The following is a 23,121-nucleotide window of genomic DNA, read 5'->3' as shown; positions in this document are numbered from 1 at the left end:
TTTGGCGTCTGAGATAATGTCAGAAGCACAGAGATGTATTAACTTCAGATCAGACTCTACATCAAGTTCCTGTGAACTGTGAGAGCAAGTGTGTCACCTGGGACTACGACGCAATACTTTGAGGTGCTCACCCTCTAGTCAAAACAGAGCATTAATGTTTTGCAAGATGAACAGATCAAACTATATTTCTTGTATTTATTCTCCATCCTCCACTGAAAATTTTCAAAACTGTACAAAAGTCCAATTTTGAATTCACAATCAAATTGTGTTTCACATTACTGATCAGATTTGTTTATGTAACTTGGAGGCTATCAAGTGACAGCCAAGTGCAGAAAGCAGTGTGTTTCTTTTTAAGCTGTAATAAATAGTAGCATAACAAGACAGAGAAGCGTAATATGAAGTCACACTTTACTTTAATGTCTACTATACAAATTTACTTAGCTTCCACACAAATCTGCTTGGATACCCACACCTCATTTACATAAATTGCACAATCATTCAATGAATTAGGCCTTTGTGGAATACAATTTTGAAGGTTATGGGGAAAATGAAAATTCCGAGCTTGGTGTGTACCAATAAAAGACAGCCAAATGTTTTTCCCCAAATGTCAGTCTTTAACCGTAAGTAAAGTTTTTGTCCGTCAAACATGGTACTTCTGGTGCAATGCAAAAGTTATATATGATGAATCGAAAGCCAGAAATTCCTAAAGTAACCACGACTGATTTGGAAACTGTAACAAGAGTACTCTTTTACTAGGAGTATCACAGAACAACAATAACAACAAAAGGCAAACAACTTCTGAATCATGTGGTGACTGTGAAGAAATCTTTTCATGTGGGACATGAGTTATGACTCACTGAATTGAAGCCAATATAAAGTGTTATTGTAACAAAGTTTTGGAAAAACAAAGAAAACAAAAAGATTTTTCCCTATAAATAAAAAACTCATGTACATTATAAAAAATAAAATCAAGAATTAGCTCTTTCCTTAATAAATTAGGACTACTATAATAATCTGAACAGTGATTTGGCGAGTTATTAATTTTCTGTGCTAAGCAGTTGAACCCAAACCTGCTTAATGTCATATTAGAGAGGTGATGACGTAAGAGCGGTCAACAGCTGAGATGCTACACTAGGATGATCAGCAGTAACTATACACCTAAGTAATGCCAAAATAATTGTTAAAATTATTAGGAAAAACCCTGACAAAAATGTTTCTATCCATTCTCCATCCTTGCATTTGATACATGACTGTGACATTTCGCTTGATAGATTATTGCTTTGGAAGTGGAATTAATGAAAAGGTTTCTTTCTCAAACTGTTAGAGCTCTACCTTGGTCTGAATTCAAGTAGTGTCTCCATATGGCTAAAAATAGCTGACCTAGCCTAGACTCTGGGTCAAAACATCTTTATGTGATCTTCTTTCTGGGTGACTGGTTCTCAGCAGGTAGTCTGAGATAGTCTAATGAAAACTCTTCTGGAAGGTGAAACATTAACAGATGCAACAAACAAACAGTAAGAGCTGACACTGGGTAAATACAGTGGGTAGACTTTTGTATTTATATGACTAGGAGGATGATGAGGTGACTGAGCAGTTTGCAATGGTATCTCTGTGGACTGACAGTGATTAACTTGTTGTTTGCTGAGGTGAGAGGTGTCTACAACTCTTGGGAAAAGGCTTCATATGAAGTGCTTCACTCTGCCGTGGCTATCAGCCTCAGCACTCGCTTTCACAAAGGCTGACTCCATTTTGAATATTTTCCCTACCCACATACCCAACCCCCAATACACACAAACATGGCACACAAACACACAACACAGTAGACACACTCAAAGACCGAGTCTCTGATGCATGTCCGAGCATTTACAGCAAAAAAATGCATTAACTATTGTGCATGGGTACAAACATCCAACTGTTCAACTGATAGGACACTGAGTATATATGAATATGGCAGGTCACTTTGGACAGATATAAAGAAAGAACTGTTTGGAGATGCAGTCGAGTGAGCTATTGTGACATTTAATGACTTGAGACCCTCAGGAAGAGGTAACTAGCACAAAGCCAGTTAAGCAAGCTTTTATATCCATTTCCTGCATTTAGGAAAGGGGGGCTGTGTTGACAGACAAATATTTAGTTCTGGACAGCATGGAGTTGAATGAAATTACCTTGAGTCAGTGCCCCAGTGCATGGCATAGATTTTAGCCAGATGCCCCCTCAGTGTTCGTCTAGTACGCATCTGAATTCGGCCAACAGGGTCAATGTTAGCTGTGATCTAAATAGGATTTAGATGAAAGAGAAAAAAAATAAATCAGAGAGACCGCTCTAAATTTTTCCACTGTTTGCACTCAAACCTCATGTAGCCAAGTGAAAAACAAAAAAATCGAACAAATAACATTCTTCAAATCATGCATGATTAAACATCGAAGCAGATTTAGTGTATTTTAAAACATATTTACTTCTATTTTGATAAGCAACAATGTTGAATCCAGACCATGGCGTAAATGTACTTCTTACCTGAGACAGAGTAGCATCCGCACACGCTTTCCTGGCATCCTGAAACACAACAACTCAGTCAATTTCCACATCATATTTTAGTTTAACAGTCAGTGGGGTTTGTATTATATTTAAAAATGAGCGTCACCCCATTGACAATATCACATCTCTGGGGTCCTTCACCATTACAGTGCTATGTGAAAATTACATAATTGTGATATAAATGTGTGATGTCAGCTGAATTGCATTGTGACAAATATAACTATTTCAATAATAATAAAATTCATTGTACAATTATGGTGCACTACAGGTGAAAAAAAATGGCAAGATACAAACTCTGCATTATAACATCTGAGTTACATTCAAACTCAGTTGCATATGATTACAATGATGCCACTGGCTAGCCCATACAGGCTTTAGTAGACAGCTTTGACTGAAAGTCGCAGCACTTATCTGTGAAATGTAGTACAGTGGCTCATAATGGAATGTTGTCATGCCACAACTGTCTTTGATGGCTGATACACACTACTGTAGGCAGCAGTTATAGTGAAATTGATAATTCAGACTTATGTCATTATGTATGAACTTACCTTCACTGGCTACAAAACCTGTAAAAATACTTATACGTCTGAAACATTTAATTGAGACAGACCTCTGTTCAGATGCACAAAACACTTTTTTGTATCCATCAGGCTAACGCTGAAAAAATGGCCTACTTTCCACATGATCTTTATAATGTCAATATTACTAGAAAAGCGCTAAAATGGGAGGCATTTTTTGTCTCCTTTCATCAGCGCGAGTCTGAGATTTGGAGCACAAACCTTAACTGACAAAATTTCAATGAGAATTATTTCTAACCTAAAAGGGAAAAAAATAAAAATAGGATAACTTGAGGACAGTGAAGGACTTACTCTGATCTGGTTCTTGAGCTGCTCAGCCTCCTGGCGTAGCTGATCCAGTTCACTCATTTTCCTCTACTAATGGTGTGCTTCGCTCCGCCGCCTAGACTCTTGCTGATCTAGAAGAGACACAGAACGAAACGTTCAGCATACATACCACATGCTCCTGATTTCATGTTGGCAGTAATACATAAAATGTGACTTAGGCAGTTCATACAGTTGCCTTTTAGTATGAACTCCAGTGCCACAATTTACATGTATGATCGTAGCCATATTGGAGAGATGCTCTCTCTTCGGTAATAAATTTATGGACATGGTTACTTCAACAAAATGCAGCTAAGAATCCCAGTGTCTCTTAAATCAATCTGTGAAGCCCAGACAAAATCGCAGGGAATCACTTTTTAGACAGCTCAAGACTTGTCCTTGCCAGCTTGAAACTGTTACCTAGCAACAAGCACTAGGCTGCTACTTTAGGCTTAAGATAACAATTTTGAGGGTGATGTTGAATTTGTTCTCCCTCCTTTCTTCCCTTCCAAACAACTGCAAAATCGTGGGCAAACATCTGGCCACAATGAGCAGTTAATAACCATTTCTCAACAAGTCAAGACAAAATGTAAATAAATAATAAAAAAAAAAGTTAAAAAAAAAAAAAACATTTGGCCACAGAAGACCAAAACATACCCCTACTGACTGTAAAAATTAAGCACGGGTTACGACTCCAGATATCAAGAAAAGAGAGCGGCAAAAAGATCCCTGGGTGGTCAGATGATAGGCAGGGTTTTGACGAAGGTATCAATGCTCTGGCCTCTGGACTCTAAACTGTTCTCCAATGTCATCCCCGTAATCCTGGGACACAGTTGATTCAGCTTCTCCAGCCAAATCCGGTTAAGACAAAACCTGCTGATGATCCTAAAAGCAGTGGCTATCCCGCTGACCCCAATCCTCTGGTTGACGCTCTTAACACTGACACTTTCACCATCTACACAGAGATGGCAAATTCTGCCTAAAAGAAAAATACCATTTTAACAATTGTGAAGTCTGGCTGAGAGGTTTGAAAGCATGTCGGCCATTGATGAAGACACACTGGAAGAGGTACAATCATTACTACTGTGCCAGAATAAGACATGGAAGCCAGGAGATAAAACTTTCCAAAACAGCTCTGCGTTGAAATGATCTTCACATGATCACATCTAGCCAAGTAAATTTTAAAAGAATATCTCTCTCCTCTCACCAAATATTACAATTCCAAGGACCATTCGCCCTCACGACTTTATAAAATCACATTTCCTTTAAGGACATACTGCAAGAAACATCACTGCCTATCTGTCAAATACAAGCTCACGACAGTACCATTTGCACTTCAACACATCTTACCTCCCTGTTTCTCTGGGTTTCGATTTAGATCCTTTGTCCTGGAGAGAGTTGACACCTTCTGAATGAGCACCTCATCCTTCATGCCCCTGACATCTTAGCAGCTACCTGTCACCTGATTGGCCAGTGCTGCTAAATGGGTCTGCATCCTAGCAAGGCGCCTTAGCCTCCTAATCTTGATGATAAAAATGTCTCACAGTAATGTCACTGGCTAATTCTTGTCTTCCCTGCAATAACCCTCTGTATACTAGGTAAAGAAACACACTGTTGGACTTTGCAGCAAACTTTTCATACCAAACTGTAATACTTGAACATGGGAACATGAGTTCAGCTAGGGATACTGGCCGATCAAGTTTAGGGTAGTGCATTAAAAAGAAAACACTAAGAAAAAAAATACTCCTCCGTGTCAGTTTTGGTTTTTACGAACATTTCAGCCAAAGTAACCCGTTTCTTAAGGCTGACTACAATCTAAAAAGTTTGTCATCATTGTCTATACACCAATCTGCCATGCTATTAAAACCACCTGTCAAGGTCTCCATTTGTGTGTCCAAAATAACTCTTAGCCATTGAGGTATGAACTTCACAGATCTCTTTGGGTGCTCTGTAGTATCAGACACCAAGACCCTAGCAGCAGTTCCTTTAAGTCCTGCAACTTTTGGTGTGGGGTATAGATGAACTAGACTAATTTTTCTAGCACATCTTAGAGATGATCTATCAGATGGATTTCTGGGTAATTTGGAGGTCACGTCAACACCATGTACTCTTTGTCATGCTACCAAAACCATCCCTGAACTGTGACTGCAGTGTGGCAGGGAGCATTATCCTGCTGACAGAGGCCACTGTAACAAGGAAACAACACTGCCATGGAGGGGGGTACATGGTCTGCAACAATGTTTAGGAAGGATATATACATCAAAGTAAGATTCACCAGGACCCAATTTTTTCCCTGCAGAACATCACAGAGGGCATCATACTGCTTCTGCCCACTCGCCTTCTTCCCATAGTCTATCCTGCTGTTACGTCTTCCCCAAGTAAACAACACACACGGACCAGGCCACTCGCATAATGTCAAAGAAACCATGATTCATCAGATCAGACCAGCTTCTTCCACTGTTCCATAGTCCAGTTCTGACACACAAAATCTTGCACACTCTGACCAGTCTGGAGCTATGCAGCCCTTTATGCAGTAAGATGCAATGCACAGTTTGTTCTGACACTTTTTATCACTGCCACCATTAAAGTTTTCAGCAATTTGTGTTACAGCAGCTCTTCTGTGGGAGCAGACCATACAGGCCAGTCTTTGCTCGGCAGGTGCACCAATGAGTCCTGGGCCCTCATTATCAAGTGTCCCTCCTTGGACCACTTTGTGTAGGTACCAACCACAGAACACTGGGAACACCTGACAAGGCCTGCTGATTCTGAGATGCCACAACCCAGTCATCTAGCTGTCACAATTTGGCCTTTGTCAGTCACCTGGATTCTTATGCTGCCAATTTTTCCTGCTTCCAACATACCAACTTCAAGAACTGACTTCATGTGCCGTCTAAGGGCTACTGTAATAAGCTAATCTGTTAATCATGTCACCTGTATGTGGTTTAATATTGTGTATGATTGTTGCAGATTTGTACCATATTTATACCATATTTTATCCCTTGGTTTTCACTACCTTTAAAATTGCTCCTGAAGGTCAGAATTCCATTCTGCTCCCATCATGGTGAAGCATGGTGGTGACTGGTATGCCTTTTTGCCAAATATAGAGCTTGAAATCCAGGCACTGCTGTTTATTTTTTCTTTAATAATATCAGAATCTACTCTGTATTTCTAATGCTGTCAATCTGAAAGTTTTGTATGCACTTTGTTGTCGCTCTGAAATGTTCATCCTGCTCTACAGCAAAACAATGCAAATGGACCAATCCTGATCCCAAAACATACATAGCACTGCATTCCCATTGCCCAGGAACTTTGGCGTTGGTGGCTGTTCACACAAGCCTTGTGGCCGCTACAACATGTGAACAGTATTCATTCTGCCTACAAACAAACACCGGTTGTCCTGACTTTAAATGAGTGAAGGACAGAGCACATAACTGATACAGCAACTACAGCCCTTTGTGAGGCAGCAAATAGTTTCATGTTCATGTTTCACATAAAATACACTTTGCCATTATACCTGCACAAATCACAAAAAGATGGAACATGATTACAGGGCTTTTTTTCTTAAAGGTGTTGTCCATGGTTCACTTTTAGATGACTGAAGAGATACTGAATTATTTCATTTTAGCAAAATCTTTTCCATAATAATTATTGTGTTTCGTTAGATTTAAATAATGTAAAAGTAGCCTACAGGCTCTGGTGTAAAAGAAAAAAAAGACACCCATTGTATTTACTCAAAGTGCAGTCCATGCATAGTGTGTAGTTTTAGTGGCTAAAACATTAATAATAAAACATTATTTTGTACATCACATCATGCATTTGGTTATAAAGTCTTTGCAATCAAAAACTGCCAGAACTCCACAATCACCAACATAAACAAAAATTTGACATCTTTCCTGGTGATATTGTGCCATGCCTGGATTACAGCCATTTTCACTTCATTATTGTTTTGGAAGCTTTCTGTTTTCGCTTTTGGTTTAAACAAGTAAAACACATGCTCATGTATCTGGAGGTCAGGTGATGAATGCAGCCATCAGGAATTCCACTGCTTGATCTGCAAAAACCTTGCAAAAAATGAATCAAGTTTTTACTCATCAGCTCCCATGCTCCAAAATAACCAGTCCTCAGAAATGCAAAGAATTTCAGGGGCAGATCAATTTCAAATGGTTGAAATTTAAGAAGTTCTGCTGACAAAAACAGAAAATAAGGCAGTACTCTTTACTGGTGATTAGCATTTGCATAAGAGGTGTGATTCAGAGGACTCTTTTTCCTTTTTGCTGGTGGTGGGAGTGTTGAAACCACTGGCAGCCCTACAGATAGAGCCTCGACTTTGCTGCCTTCTCTTTCTGCCAGCTATTTTTAGTGAGGTGGTGGGGGAGGAGGAGAAAGAGGAGGAGGGAAGCAGACTTCACATTTTCCAGCCACTCCTATCAGCTCCGACATCTCAAGCACAACACAGTGACAAGGAGAGAGGAAGTGTAATTTGACTCCACACACACGGACACACACACTCTTCATTGGCATTTTTTCTTCCCGTAAGGCAGTGATAATGCATGTACCATCCATTTTTACACCATACAAATTTCATTGAATTTTATTATTGAATTTTTATTTTCTGCAGTTGTTTCTTTAAATGACGAAAGAGAAAAAAAAATAACGTGAGTAGACATCTCTAATATATATATGTATATATGGAGATGTGTGTGTGTGTGTGTGTGTGTGTGTGTATATATATATTTTTTTTAAGAACTAAAGAACAGCATGTTTGTGGATTTAAGAAGCTGAGTTTAACCATATTATACAGCAATCTGTATTAAATTTGAATCAAAAACATTTATCGCTTTACCTTCAAACAAATATTTTGCTTCTGAATATGCAGTATTAAAGGAAAAGTACAACAAAATTTGTTATTTGACATTATGTCCTACTGTACTACTCAATGTATCCTGTACTGCTGACTTTACTTGCACAAATAAAAAGTGCACAGTTAACTAGAAGAATGACACTTTTAATTCTGTGGTATTTATTCATTTTTATTAAATGATTTGTCCTAAAAAATTATTTATTTTCACATGAAAGGTAAACAGAAACATGAAGGCATATGAGCTACAGAATGATATAGTAGGTTTTGGCAGTAGATTTTTGGGGTAGACAAGAGGCGTCACCCTGATGACATAAGGAGTGGAGTAGGCAGCGAGATGTTCTGGTGCACAAGAGGATAGAGTCGAGAGAGGCAAGCTGGAGGACAGAGCCAGATTAAACTAATGAGAGTGAACAAGCAGAGGACAATTGGGAGGGTAGCTGCTAATTAACCCCTTGGTAAAGGGGCGCAAGGTTTGGTAAGCTTCTGAGCATTTAAGACTGAACAAAGAAGGTCTACACTTACTTTGCTCAGTGTTTCTTGGCATTCCAAAAATACAGCACTTCTGGTCTGGTTTTCAGCCAAATACCCTCTGAACAAATGTGTATATACAGTACAAAGCACTGTAAACGGGTCAGTACAGAAAAATCTACATGACATATAAGGCAATCCAGTATATTCCATTTATGTGACATGCTGAAGTGATGTCACAACGGTCTTTTCCAAGAGGAGTTGTCCTTAATTTTGACGTGGTTAAGGATTGTCCTACAACTTATACTGATATTGAGACCTTGCCTGTCTCTTTCTTTGACCAGGCTAAATGTGAAAATGCTTTTTTTTTCCTCTGGCGTTAGCCCTCTGTCCAGACACAGCTGTGCCTGCCAACTGTGGGCACAATGTGAATTTTATGATGTACCTTATCTTAGCAGACAACTGAAGTTGAAACAAAGTTGGGCGAAAATTGTACATTCTTGCAAACACTTAAATTTCAAAACATTTTGGGGTGGCCATATTTGACAGAACTTATTCACAAACGGAATGTCAATCAATTAATAATAGATTCTTAATAAGAACTGGGAGCTTTGCTGTGTTTCAAATCACTCCACTGTTCACTTGTTCACTGTTGCCTGGATTATAAATTCAACTACCGGTACAATACAGTTTAGGGCTGGACCCGAATATTCTGTCATGACGGTGGTATCCGAATATCCCCCCCATCGGACGATGTCGTGCGAACAGTATTTGTCTCGTCAGGTCACCCGACGTGTCCCCCCGTCGGACGTTAGGATATGAATCGATCCTAATACCCCCCCCCCCACTCCGTCGGACGGGCTTTATGGACAGAACCAAATATTCGGCTCTTTCCTCCACCCAGCCCGCTGGAAGTTTTAAGAGCAGGGTTTTAGTGATTATATTTTAAATACACAGAAAAATAAAATGGGGAAAATTAATAAGCACACAAGTTGAATCTGTGTGTGTAGAAGTGCACTTTTAGGAATCTAAATCAGTTTAAAAAGCCAAACACTGGGCTTGAACAGACTTCATGCACTAAAGACAAAAAGGATGACTGGAGCAACCATAAGGACATAGAATTAAATATTGTGGACATGGGGCACTGAGCACATTGTGAGTTTGAGGGTAAAATGTGTATGACCATGTATAGTTTAATATTTTCAGTCTCTAATATTGTAATTATTATTATTGCATTTCTTCCATTTTACCAAGCTATGACAGCCACACAGTCATGTATTAAGCACAAGGTAGTGTTCTAGAGGTGGAGTAAAGATGGTGGCCTTAATAATTTACACCCTCCTACTTGGATACCAGCTGCCCCACCCCTTTCCTTGTTGAGAGCTGCATCCCCTCTCACTCATCTGATTGTTCCTGCTGACTTGCCTCTCTGTGGCATCTTATATTCTCGTGCCACTTAGGCTGAGGTCGATGGGCTGCTTCTAGAAACAAGCTGCAGCAGAGTATAGATGGGTTTGGTCTACATAGCAAGTCAGTGAGTAGTTGGCTTTGGCAGTGCCTGAGTGTCAGCATGCTGCCTCCACCTTAATACAAGAGCACAGATTCTCTGAGCAGGCGTTTCCTTTTTAAGGGTGTTTCCCTAGCTGTGCTCGTCTCTCTCTCTTCCCTTTGTCAAAACATTGAGCGGATGTGGCGACAGCGCACAGTAACACTTTACAAATATACTTGCTCTGTGGTTTCTTCTACAGCCACTGCACTTGCCAATGTCCATCCAGGCTGCGTACCAGGCTTTGCAATCAATTGCTTTACTGTAACAGGTTACACGGGACATCCTGACAGGCACGTTTATGCCAACAGACAACTAAGGGGACAAAAAAACAAAGTGACAGAGGAGTGTGGATGATCGGGAGGAGGCAGTGTATGTGTGGTGGAACACCAGAGGACAGGCTGGCACCGCATACAAAATTAGGTCAGTCTGACTTAGATTAGGCCTAGTCCATGCTGGTAAACAAATAATCAAGACTGACTGAATGCAAGAAGCTGAGTATACTGAGTGAGGATGCCACGAGACACTTTGTTGAGCCACTGCAACTACATTATTATGAAGCAGTAACCACAATTACCCAGATACCCTTTAGAATTATGAATTACAATGTTTTTACACTGAAGTTGATTTTGTTAAGTGAATGAAGGTGCAATTACAGTGAATATGATAATGCTTTAAGTACAGCATTCAAACTGTAAAGAGATCGGTTGTGAATTTGAGAAAAAGCAGAGAAATAAATTTTGTACCTTGTAAAATGTAACCTAGCTAACATCTGTCTGACAAACATTTTAATATGCACATTCATTACTACTTGTTTAAAGACTGGGTTTTTTGAAAAAAATGTCAATTTTTTGAAATTGCAATATTTTCATTCAACCTTGTTGTGGGTAGAGTAAACCTAGTACCGTTTATGCTTTATGCCTCACCAGTGTGGTCAGTGGATGTCACCATTACTGTAACAGAATTGGTATGCAACGTTAACTAGTGATGTAAGCGGATATAACTTGGCTTTGAATGTATAGGTCTAATTATTAAAGTAGTATCTGGTGACAAGGAGTCAAGTATTTGTAGTTTTGCCATATTTGTTTTCTCTACAGAACCTGCAGCTGATGGGAATATTGTTTTTCTTTAACAATCTTTTGCCATGGCTTTACAATTTCTGTGGTGAATTAAAGTTTTTGACAGCAATCTGCTCCGCAACACTCCATACGTGTTTGCACCTGGTGTGATTTTGATTTTTAAAAAAACAACAGAAAATGCAGACTGAAAGAGTATGTGGTAAAGCAGATCTAAATCCATCCATATACTTAGCCTCTTGAGCACAAAGTTTTTTTTTGATCCTACTCTGATTTAAACAACAATGTTACATTACTTTTTTTTTTTTTTTTTAAATGTCAATTTGTATTTAAATAGCGAGATGTATAGTACATAGGTTGAAGCAAGAATGGTGAAATGGCAAAAGGCTCTGGAACCCCTATTCCTAGCTTACAGGATGCGCTTTCAGGTTGCGATGCAACAGGAATTGCTTTTAGTAAACCACTCTGTCTTGAGAGAAGCAACCTCATTTCATCTTTAGTCCAGTCATCCAGTGGAAGAAAAGTGCAATATTTAAAAGCATTCTCCCATCCCTACACTGTTTCACTTCAGAGTTAGGCAAATCACTTCTGACACAGACATTCAACAATATGGATCAGTCAAGTAGTATCCAATACAACGGAAAGCAATTTATAGCAGCTGTCCCAATCCAAATTCTCTACCATGTTTGCTGAACTGTATTGGTACTACAAACACCAATCCTGTCCTAGTTCTTGTAAGCTGGACCTCACTTCTCAATCTCTGATGCTGGCATAAAAACTTCATACTGGGAGAGAAAACATGTGTAACTACTGTCTCAACCTTACTACAACATCATGATGCCTTGGAAAACTTATTGTATCCATCCTTAAGGTTAAATGTGTACTGTAAGGCTGAATGGTGTAGAAAAATACAATAATTCAGGATATATTCACTATTCAGTCAATATGAGAACTTGTGCATAAATATAAACCCAAAAATATTACCCAAAGTCTGATTTCTACTCTATGGTTAGATGTTTGCACTAGCGTAAAACAGAAGCAAAGTGATACTGTAAGTGTGTGTGGGTTTTCTTCCCCTCTTTTGGTCTGGTCGGTGGGTGAGGGTCTGTGTAAGTGCTACGGCCAAGTGATGCATGGTAAATGTAGCTGAAACACAACCAGGTCACAGCAAAGACAGGAACAAGGGGGTTGATGATGCAGTAAGAGAAGACAGAAGGGGATTGCTTCTGGACATTTTTTTTAAAAGCCCCATCCAGTCCAACTCCCATGTCATTCTCATACATACTCTACATACTCCACCCACACCCACCCACACACACTCGCTTTTTTCCTACCAAATGCAAGGATACAAGGCAACTACAGTACTGCAGAAGAGAAGGTGAATCTTTACTCTCCTTGTCCAGCGAGCATTAGTATAAATTATAATTTATAATTATAATTTATCCTTGTTCTGTCAAAACAGTAATAATAAAAAATTATTTTTGTGGAACATTTGCATTAAAATGAATAATCCACTGAAACAAAATTTGCAGGGCTGGTTTACTGGATGATTCAAGATCATGCTGACACAATAACAGTGGAAGGTAAAGACAAAGTCACCGGAAATGAGCGGCACCACTGAATGTTTAGCATATGTGGACTGTTCAGAGGATAAATTGACATCTATAGACTATAATAAACTCTGAAAGAAAACCACATTTCGCATCTTTGAGGTTGATTACAAATGCTCCCTTCCCAAATGAAACACATTAACAGTACAAAAAATGGTTAAGTGACAAAAAAACTACATTTAGAACAACCACCAACCTTAGCTTTGCTCATAGAGGGAAAAATTGGGAAAATTACCGCTTTATATGTTTGTGCTACTAAATTCCCCACATGAAAGCAATTTTAAATGTTTGAGTGGCTTCCCTGACAATGATGCCAAGATGAAGACAGCGCCTTGTACTGGACGCTCCTCATAACGATACAAATTAGGCAGTGACCAAAGATGAATAAAATGTGGATTATCTTTTGACTCACTATCTGAGGAGAAGGTGGATTTCAAATCCTTATTAATCTCAAGAAGAATGGCTAAACTGAAAATGAATGGCCTAAGGCCCCATAACCCATTTAGCTCCATTGAAAGTAGAGCAAAATCCTGGGGCTACAAATGAGTATGCATAAGCTGACACAGTTCTGATCGTGATGTTCCATTCAGTTTAGGTGCAAAATTAATCTGACAGAAAGATAATCAAGAACAGCAAGCATCACACTTGAAGAAACTTTTGCGCAAGTAGTTTTGGAAGTGTACCTGATCAATGTTTCCACTTTCCAGCAATTCACATCAAATCAACATTTAGCCACTGAAATATCCATACTGGACATCATGGGCCCAGAAAAATGACATCTGCATCAACAACATACTTGCGTTCAACTACAAAGAATTAAAAAAAAACATCAAAGTTCATCGAAGCCTCTTCAGACAGTAGGGGTGAAGGGCTGGCTTTAGAAAAAAAGCACATTTTACAGAACGCATTTGGGTTATATGCACGACACAAAAACCTTTCCACATCAGCACACTTGGAGCCAGGGGCAATAAACGTGGTGAAACTCTTGCGTTTTCTGGACAACAGTCACACTACGTACATGCTTAGGAAATGAAAGGTAAAGACACATCTTGCTTCTGTTACTTCAAGTATGCTAATCAATGCAATTTAAATCCTCTTTGTGTGTTCCCCACCTACAACTGCCCAGAGTTGGACATGGTTCTAGGCCCTCGCAACCCTGCACAGCTTAAATAGGTATCAAAAATGGATGGTTTTATGAAATGACTGGATTTTATTAGCTCTATATTCAACCTGTACAATACTGCTGTTATGACTAGCATCTATTACTATAAAAAAAATACAACAAAAAAACACTTTGCATGTGGCTTTTGTAAATATATACCTTGGCAATAAAACAACATGTCAGAGCTTCCTGAAAAACTATTACTTATTACAGCACTGAAAATGTTGAGGAGTCTTCAAAATGCTAGCAAGAATGTCCACTATTTCATGTAATCTCGCGCACATCTTTTGGTCAACATGCCAAAGAAGTACTTTGTTGAACGTATGCAAGCACACACAGACCTGTGTATTTCAATAGTTTTTAAACCCTACCTGGAACTAGAGCTGAGTATCAAATCTCTATTGAGCAGCAAAATTATTAAACCCAAAGCAGCTCCTGTCACATTGTTAGCTAACACACACACACATATGATTAGTCAAGGCCGTTGCCTGTTTTTAACAGAACTTGATTGGGTTTTACAAAAGCAATCACAAAAAACATGGACTCTGTTGAATGTCATTTTTTTAAATTATTATTCATCTACATAGTTAATCAGTTTTTTTTAAATCTGTGAACTGTCCCTTTAACTGGACACAATTTTGTATGCATGCTCCCTCAGTGTGGCTGCTCCTGTTAGCAATGTCTGATGATAGGGGACATGACATCAATGGGACTGACAGTAGAGTTTAATTGATTGATTAGTAAAACATTCCATGATGCTGTGTGCTCTTACTAGCCAGAGTGCATTGCTGATAGAAATAGCAGGCACTGGAAAATTGTAGAATAAAGTAGTCCTGAAAGGTAAAAATAACTTCAACAAAACAAATATCTGATAATTCACAATAAGCTGATCTGTAATATATCCCTGAGCTTCACAACACAAAGAAAAAACTAAATCTGAACACAAGGTTGAAGCCAGTCATTTTTTACTGGCAATTGCTTATGTTGAGCAATTTTCTGCAAATGTCATTGCATGAAAACAATTGAGAAATTTGAGTTGAAAAGGGGAAAAAAAAAAGGGTCACATACATGAACAATGATATGTTTTGTGCTAGGGATAGCTACATAACCCTCTTTTCATTCAGGGAAATGAATGGGTTAGATTAAAAAAGGAAAGAAAAAAAGGAATAGAAGGTCAGGCTAGCCCAAAGCCAAAAGCATGACTTTATTTAAAACATAAAATACACTCCTTTGATTGCATTAATAATCATACCCCTCCCCCCGTGCTTTCTCCCCAAGCTTCCAAGAGAGAAACAAGTGTGTGTGAAGAGTCACATGACAGCTACCCCACTCTTTTGCTCAAGTGACTGTGGCCTTTCTTGCTTTAAAGAGGAAGAAAACTTACTAATAGTCTGACTTCACCCGTCATCTCTGGATTCAGGTTGGGTCACATTTTCTCTGTAGCAGTCAAATGTGAGGGTTAGAATGTAAATAGACAGTGAGACGGTCTTTATTCAAACCAGAGTAGGGGTTGATTTGCACATGCAAAATACTGTCAGGAGTGGTGATGTGCTGCGGTAGGGTTACAGTATCTGAGTGATGACAGGCCTGTGTGTGGGTCATTAAGCGGTCCTGGTGCCATTACTTTTACTATTCAAAACAGTGGCCAAGTCTGCTTGGCTAGTGGTGACAAGCTATGCACGCATAACAGCACCTACAGTGAAACTACACACAAGTCTACACACAAGGGGGGGGGGGGGGGGGGGGGGGAGACACACTTGTCAATGGCAAACGCTATTTAATACTTCCAATGCCCATCATTAAACAGAGTACAATCAATGCAACTTGAATGATACTCATTTCTTATTCTGGAGTCTACATGGCAACCTGTATCAAGCATTCCATTAGCACCGAAGTTGACCTGAGTCAGACTTCAGCCCGGTTCATCGGGACTTTGGTGAAGGACCTACGAAAGTTTCAAGTGCTTGACCATTAACACTGTGTAGATCTTAATGGGGCATAAAATACATAGAAGTTCCACAAAATTTTTGAAACATTAAAAAGCATCTGTACTGGCAGCGCCCTGTATATTATACTACCCACCTCAGGGCTCCAGACTAACTTTTTCACTGGTAGTGCCAGTGCGACCAGCTATCTCATCTAGTCACACCTCGCACTTTCTCACAGGCAAAACACATCACTTGCTGAACATTTTCCTATCGAACATTCACCTAAACGCCTGACAGTGCAGGTTGCGGTAGCTACTGCTTGGTAGCTGTGGTGTGCTCAGACAGGTGTGTGACCAAAAATTATTTTGGAATCAAGAGTTCAACTAGGGCGCTCTAATATCAGATTCTTCCAAGATGAAACAGAGTGATTTTTTTCTACATGCAGCCTTTTCTATGAGTGGAAAAAACAGCGCATGTAAGTGCGTTTCACATTTCACGAGAAGACCACATTTTTAAGTGGAAATACTGCACTACATCGAAGTTATACAAAGTACTACGTTACACGTCTGTGGTTAACAAAGTAACTGCCTGTACCAGTTAGAGTGACACCAATTCAGCTTAATGATCATCACGCACTAGCACAATGTTACCACTTGAAATCTGAACTAGCACACTCAAAAAAAAGGCTGCAAAAGCGACTATTTTGGTCGCAACTTTATGAACTGCAATTGGCAAATGACAAAGGGTGCAATTTGGGATATAAGGTGTGGCTATTAAACAATGAGACTGATGTTGTAATTTGTGTTTAATTTTAGCAAACTGAAACATACAGGGTTTGCTTATGCCCACTGATCAATGTATACTATGTACTTAAGACATGCATGTTATGGTTCTATTGACATGAGCCTAGTTGCACATTTGGCTGTAAATCTGACCCACTGTTTAAACTGAAGCTTGAATTTAAAAAAAAATCTGTTACAAATCATCATATCTGTCAGAAAAATCCTAATTAGGTATTTCCCCCCAATCGTTGAGTCATAGTGCGCACAAATGGCTGGTCACATGTCATCTGCACTAGAAATCATTAGTTTTGAAGACGTTACTGTGTTCATAGAAACTTGGATATCTTGTTGTCTACCAATTCAGGGCAATGGCATTATTGGAGGGTTTGCTCAACAGGAGGCCAACATCCATAGTAAAGCCAGCACCACACTACATCCAAAGTCATAAGGGGTCAGTTCATAAACTTTCTGGGCTGCAGTGAGAATTATCACACAGTCATTCACCAGCCCAACACAAAACTGACACTTGTTAATATGTCACATGATTGAATGCGCATCCATATGTTTCCAATTTACCTGCTAGTGCGCTTGTGGTGGACCAGTTGTGACATGACAAAATTAATGCAAGACAAGTTAATTCTCAGTTCAATCTGCCATGCTTTTTTGCCAAGTGTACAGACAGAATTTCACTGGTGACGCAAAAGTTATACTTTTCATGCAGTCATTGTAGTTTCCTGTATTGATTAAAATCAATCTGCACAAAATATTCATTAGCATTTGTGTATTTTTAAGGTAAACATGGAAGGATGATTATACACATCAGTCAGATTAATCATGGCTACACCTTTAGATCAACAGCCTGATGAAACAAGAATAACTGAACATACACAGTCAGTAGCTTTTACAACACCAACAGCAGTACAGGACAGTAAAGTAACTAACAAGTACAGAATATAAAACCCTACTTAGAGTCTGAAAGGCATTATTATATAGATTATGTCACAATAATTTTGTTTGTTTTGTCTAGAACCTTCTTTTGCTTGTATTAATATAACTTTCAGTAGACCTAAAGCTTTGTTTGTGATTTCACTGTTGGGACTACTACAACCGTGACTACACCTTGTTCCAGTGTAAAGCGACAGATCTCATGATGTTGTGAATGTGCTGGCATTTGGCGTATTTTACCATCTTTGTTAATGCTTTTAAAGTGTGATTTTGTAAGTTGTAAACTGGAACCTTGCGCCCGCCACAGTGGCAAACAGGTGCGTGCATATAGTGAACACAGCTAGACTGATGACTAGTGCAACTAAAAACAGGTCGAACTGAAAATGGAGATTTTTAATGAACTCCTTAACTTCTGAAGGAGATTTAACTAACCTGTCGCAACAGAAAGCTAAAATTTCACAATCTTTGGCCCCACATTTGCCTGTCCAACATGCCCTGATGAAAACATTTTACTCATGTTCCGTAGGAAGGTTACTGAGTGAAGAAGAAAAAAGATTTAGATTGCTACACCACAAAACACAATAGCTAAGAGTAAGGTAATGGAAGCCATAATGCAGAGGCCACCACTAATGGTCCAGTTAAATTCAATACAAGAATAGCTGGGTTGATGAAGCCACTACTTTGGATGAAGAGAGCTACATGAAGAAGAGCAAGGATAATAAGATAATAATGGACAAGCAAAGGCCCATGTATTGTCATATATAGTGTCCTGGATGTTTTTCTGTGATGCTGTCAGGCATCAGGCAACAGATGTTAGACAAAAAATTGAACGTCGATACATTTAGCCTATAATGGAATGTAAGTATGGGCGAAGCCTGCAGAACTGGCTTATGTCCACTGCACTACTGTAGTGAGATGGACAATTCGGGGGTTGTGTCTGGTACAGGTGCACATGGAGGTGCACCCACAGTTTCTTTAATCATTATATGATACTGTGTATAAGTGTAACTGTAATTGTTTTAATTGCCTAGCATTTAGTGACAAATAACTGAGCAATATATTCAACTGGCTCTCCGATGAGACTTTCCCTCCCTCTCTCCATCACAGGTGGACTTTATGACAGTGATGTTTGCTGAGCTTGGAGAAACATCACATGAACCAGTTCTCCACCTGCTGCAGGTTCTCGGAGAGGTCCTCCAGCTAGTAGTAGATCCCCGAAGAACAGAACAATGACCAACATCACCCACTTCAGTCAAAGACAGTGGAGTTCCAGTCTGTCTGGAGAGGCACCTGAATGACACTGAAACAGGACTGTTGTTCTCTTGGGTGAATAAAAAATAAAATAAAACCTGAGTCTTTCAAATATACTTTGGGGAATCATGATGTTGGGCTCAACAGTTTTCCTCTATAAAAACATTTTAGAGTAGATCTTTCAAAGGTGCCAGTGTTCAATGTGTTTTAAAATGAATAAGATCACCACAATGCCCTCCAAACCTCTGCATTTTTGGAATGGTTTTAAGTTGGATAAAACAGTTTTAAGTAAAACAACAAATACCTATTCTATAGGAGCATTTTGGCCAGACAATGTCTGTCATGGTAAAATACAGTTGTTTTTTTTTTACTTAACAAGAATTTCAGAGTTCAGTGTAAACTTGCAGTTGTGGGGTGATAGACTGAGATAGTGTGGCGTAGCAAGAAAAACCACTGCAACTTAAAGGGATATAATCTTGTTTTTTTTAAAAAAAAAGAACATGCACATTTTTAGTTAATGTTTAGATGGAATTTGTCAGTACTGTTCTTAACTACAAAACTATGTGTATGTGAAAAACATCACAGAACCATTCAGTTCCATCTCACTTTACTTACACCCCATGTTCTCTCCTTGCTGTTGTTGCCTACCTGAAGTCAATAACACACCAATGTGTTCTTGTGGCAAAACACACATTAAGGTGGCTTTCAAAATGTTGCATCTTGGACGACGCTTATGTAGTCGCACAGACATATTACCCAATTTGGGTTGAACAATAACAGTTTTCTTTAACTCCAATATTTTTTCAAGTACAAAAAAATCTAAAATAAAAGCCCTAACTGCAAAAAGGTTTTGTGGATAAACTGGGTACCCAGACATAATAGGTGTGGTAGTACTTTGGCTGCTTGCAGTACATTTAGTCACAGAGTTCAGAACTAAATTAGTAAATGGGACTAAGGTAAGTATGTCATGTCATTACCATTAAAGACAGCAAGATTATCAGCTGAAGCTGCGCCATCCAAACACCAGCCTCTGGACTTATCTGCTAGAAAAAGCAGCAACATGCTCAAAGAAACACTGCAATCTTGTTTTCTGATGTTAATAGACACATCACACATTCTGCTGCTTTCTGTTTTGTTTTTTTTTAACCAGCAAAAGATATGATGCAGATAATGTTTGACTTAAAGTACAAAAATTTAACCAACACAAGATGACTGACTGAAGTAAATGGTCTGTCAGTGAAAGCCTTTTACTTCAGTCTTGTTGTGAAACAAGCATACTACCTTACATTGTGAATTACCAACCAGCTATGTTGACACAAATATCTGCTGTTCTCTAGGAGCGGCTGGGGACTCTCAGAGTTGACGCTATTCAATGATTAGTTATATTTCAGGGCTGCCACTAAAATAACATTGTTATAATGTATAGATTCAAGATAGTACTGTATTTAAAACTCAAATACGCATGTACTTAAACACTTTCTTGACAAGCTTTTACATCTATACATAGTTTCTCTTCAGGTGCTAGTTAGCCAAAGCCTCTCCAGACTTTTCTGCTCTTTACAGTAGATGTACAGTTAAACAGAAGAAGTGTCATGTCAGAGGTGATGAAAAATCAGCACTATCACTGACCAAAGCCGCATAATCCCAAAATGTGAAATCCACAGACTAAGAATTTAATCCTATTCATATCCTGCACTCCTAGATTAAAAAAAGAAAAAAAAATACACAGAAACAGATGATAATCCTTGTTTAACAACAAAGACCCTCTTCCAGTACAAAAGGATAATTATTCAGGTTTCAAACACATGGTCATTACCTTATGGTGACACGTATCCTACTGACAAGATCTACTGTGCACAAATCCAGTCTCAGAAAATACAATAAAGGTTTTCAGACAGGCTGTCATAAATTACTTGTTTCCACACATAAGTATCAACAAAATTTTTTTAGAAATGCCCACAGACTATGCCATCACTGTCCACCAGGGCCACAAGACATAGCGTGGAATGCATTCAGGGAGTCAGTATAGTGTGGGTCACATCTAGGTCACACAGGCTGATCAACAATAAATGGAACCTTTTTTTATGATTAGTTTGATAACTGGATGATCTGATGTGCAAACAGGTTGCTCTCAAACCAAAACCCATTACTGTCAAAACTTTAATCATTCATTGTCCAGTACTATGCATATACACATCTTATATCTTCATTGGTTTACAAGGTGTGAACACTAAGGTCGACGTCGTGAAGTGCTGGACCACTTTTTACACAAACTAATAACCCGATCAATCGCAGCAAAATCTTAAATTTCTGTGAAATCGAAACACTACAGAGGTAGCAGTTAGACGGCTGTCTGGTGGTGGTTATCGTTCTGCATTACTAGTATAGAATCAACACTTGATAAGTGCATGCAAATGTAAATATTAAACTTGGTGTCATTGCAAATATGCAAAATTTAAACTAAAAAGTAAAAAATGCACACAATCAAATCCACATGACATTGGCAAGAAGAACTGAGGCTGGTCTATAAGGCACAAGAAAGAATTAAAAATATGGAAGGTTTTGAGCAAAGGTCATATCTATTTGAATGAAGTATTCTGATAAAAGGAAAATAGTGGAAAAACCACTAACTGCAATTAAGACTTGAAGAATTGCCATCACTCGATCTCTTTTTAATTTTGTGATCTGCTTTTTTTAATCTGTTCATTCACATTTTAGTGCTAATTCTTGTCCCATTTTAGAAAAATACATCCCATATCTCCGAGGTGTGGTTATGGATGTTTCAAATCAGACACTAAGTTTAATATCAACATTTGTAAATCATATGTGTATTTCTTACAAATCGAATCAAACAAGTATTTACTGTAATTGCCATGTTTGCTGGTATTCAGGTTCATAGTCAAGATGTACAACACCCCTTCCCCACCATGTTGTCCTGTATCTTAGGAGGTGCACATACAGGATTAATCTGACCAGTAATTCGATCAGCCTTGAAACGTTTCAATACAAATGCATTCTATACATTTTTAAGATAAAGGTAATCAAAGACATCTAGCTTGCCAAGCCTGAACCCATCCGATGCTCGGCAGCTGCCTCTTTCTGTCTGAGAAAAAGCGGTGATGAAAAAGGCTTTGAACGCCATCTTGTTCATTGCAGCTGCTTGGGCCCTGAATACAGGAACCCATTCATTCGAGGAGGCGGAGGGAGGGGGCACACTGGCAAAATGAATTCATCTTTGTGAACCAGTAAATACGACTACCTCGTTTATAAAACACAGAGAATTCCCTGGCACAACTACAAATCGAAAACATGCAGTAGTGGGTACTTTAAACATAGCATCTCAACACTGCTGGCCGGTAAGTTGGTAAAGGCGGCAGGCTACATATATCTTGCCACGGTGCTGGAGGAGGCGCTCAGCGCGGCTTCCTGCGACAGCACGTCTAACTCGCTGCTAGACCATCTTGAGAAATATTTACCGCTAAATAACAATCTTCGATCTCATTCCTTGTTCTTTAACACCTTATGATAGTGTAACGACAAGAATTTGATTATTCAAAGTGGAGAAAGCGTGCCCTTTTTCCGGACTACAGCTTGAAATACTATGGAGCACCGCGGCCCGATGGGGCATGACTACTGTAGCTGCTAACAACTTGCCCTGCAACAGCCCGGTGATCAAGATAAACAGATTGTCAAAATCCAATTAGACAATCTCGTTTTCATATCATTAAAACAAGAAGTTCAAATTAAGGTCGAGGTGTGTGTTCGCAAACTGACGCTGGTTTAGCACTCATGGCTATTTCCACAGCCGTGCTTGTCATTTTTCCTCCCGACTATTACAGCTGTAGTTCCACTTGGCAATCAATGCAAATTTGTATTATTTCAACGAATCACGTATTGTAAGAAAAAATGCAGCAATGTAACGAATTAGCCCTTTGCTTTTTACTGTATCCGTGGATGGATGGCTCTGAAGACTAAACGTGGGAATGGGAACATTTAGCTGTGACATACAGTAGCCATAATCCATGACGGTTTGGTTTCGATTCATTGAATTTAGTGTCAACGGTTCAGCAAGCCGT

The 23,121-nt window shown here is 39.0% G+C and overlaps 1 protein-coding gene across 3 annotated transcripts in view; it reads right to left on the bottom strand.

Annotated features, from left to right (window-relative positions):
• gnb1a (guanine nucleotide binding protein (G protein), beta polypeptide 1a) overlaps positions 1–23,121 on the bottom strand; it is a 32,975-nt gene that overhangs the window by 8,410 nt on the left and 1,444 nt on the right. The window contains exons 1-4 of one of the 3 annotated variants that reach the window (XM_035945581.2): positions 4,767–4,881; positions 3,405–3,511; positions 2,515–2,553; positions 2,166–2,272 (exon numbers count right to left, since the gene is read on the bottom strand). In XM_035945581.2, coding sequence (XP_035801474.1) covers positions 2,166–2,272; positions 2,515–2,553; positions 3,405–3,461 — 203 coding nt within the window. In that variant the 5' untranslated portion in view covers positions 3,462–3,511; positions 4,767–4,881. Of the gene's footprint in view, positions 1–2,165; positions 2,273–2,514; positions 2,554–3,404; positions 3,512–4,073; positions 4,214–4,766; positions 4,882–23,121 lie in introns of those variants that run through there. The other 2 variants (XM_035945582.2, XM_023264499.3) reach the window with 2 other exon arrangements.

Source organism: Amphiprion ocellaris, chromosome 8, assembly GCF_022539595.1.
Source record: "Amphiprion ocellaris isolate individual 3 ecotype Okinawa chromosome 8, ASM2253959v1, whole genome shotgun sequence".
Lineage (NCBI taxonomy): Eukaryota > Metazoa > Chordata > Actinopteri > Pomacentridae > Amphiprion > Amphiprion ocellaris.
The sequence above is the reverse complement of the archived record's forward strand: the minus strand, read 5'-3'. Positions and strand labels throughout refer to the sequence as shown.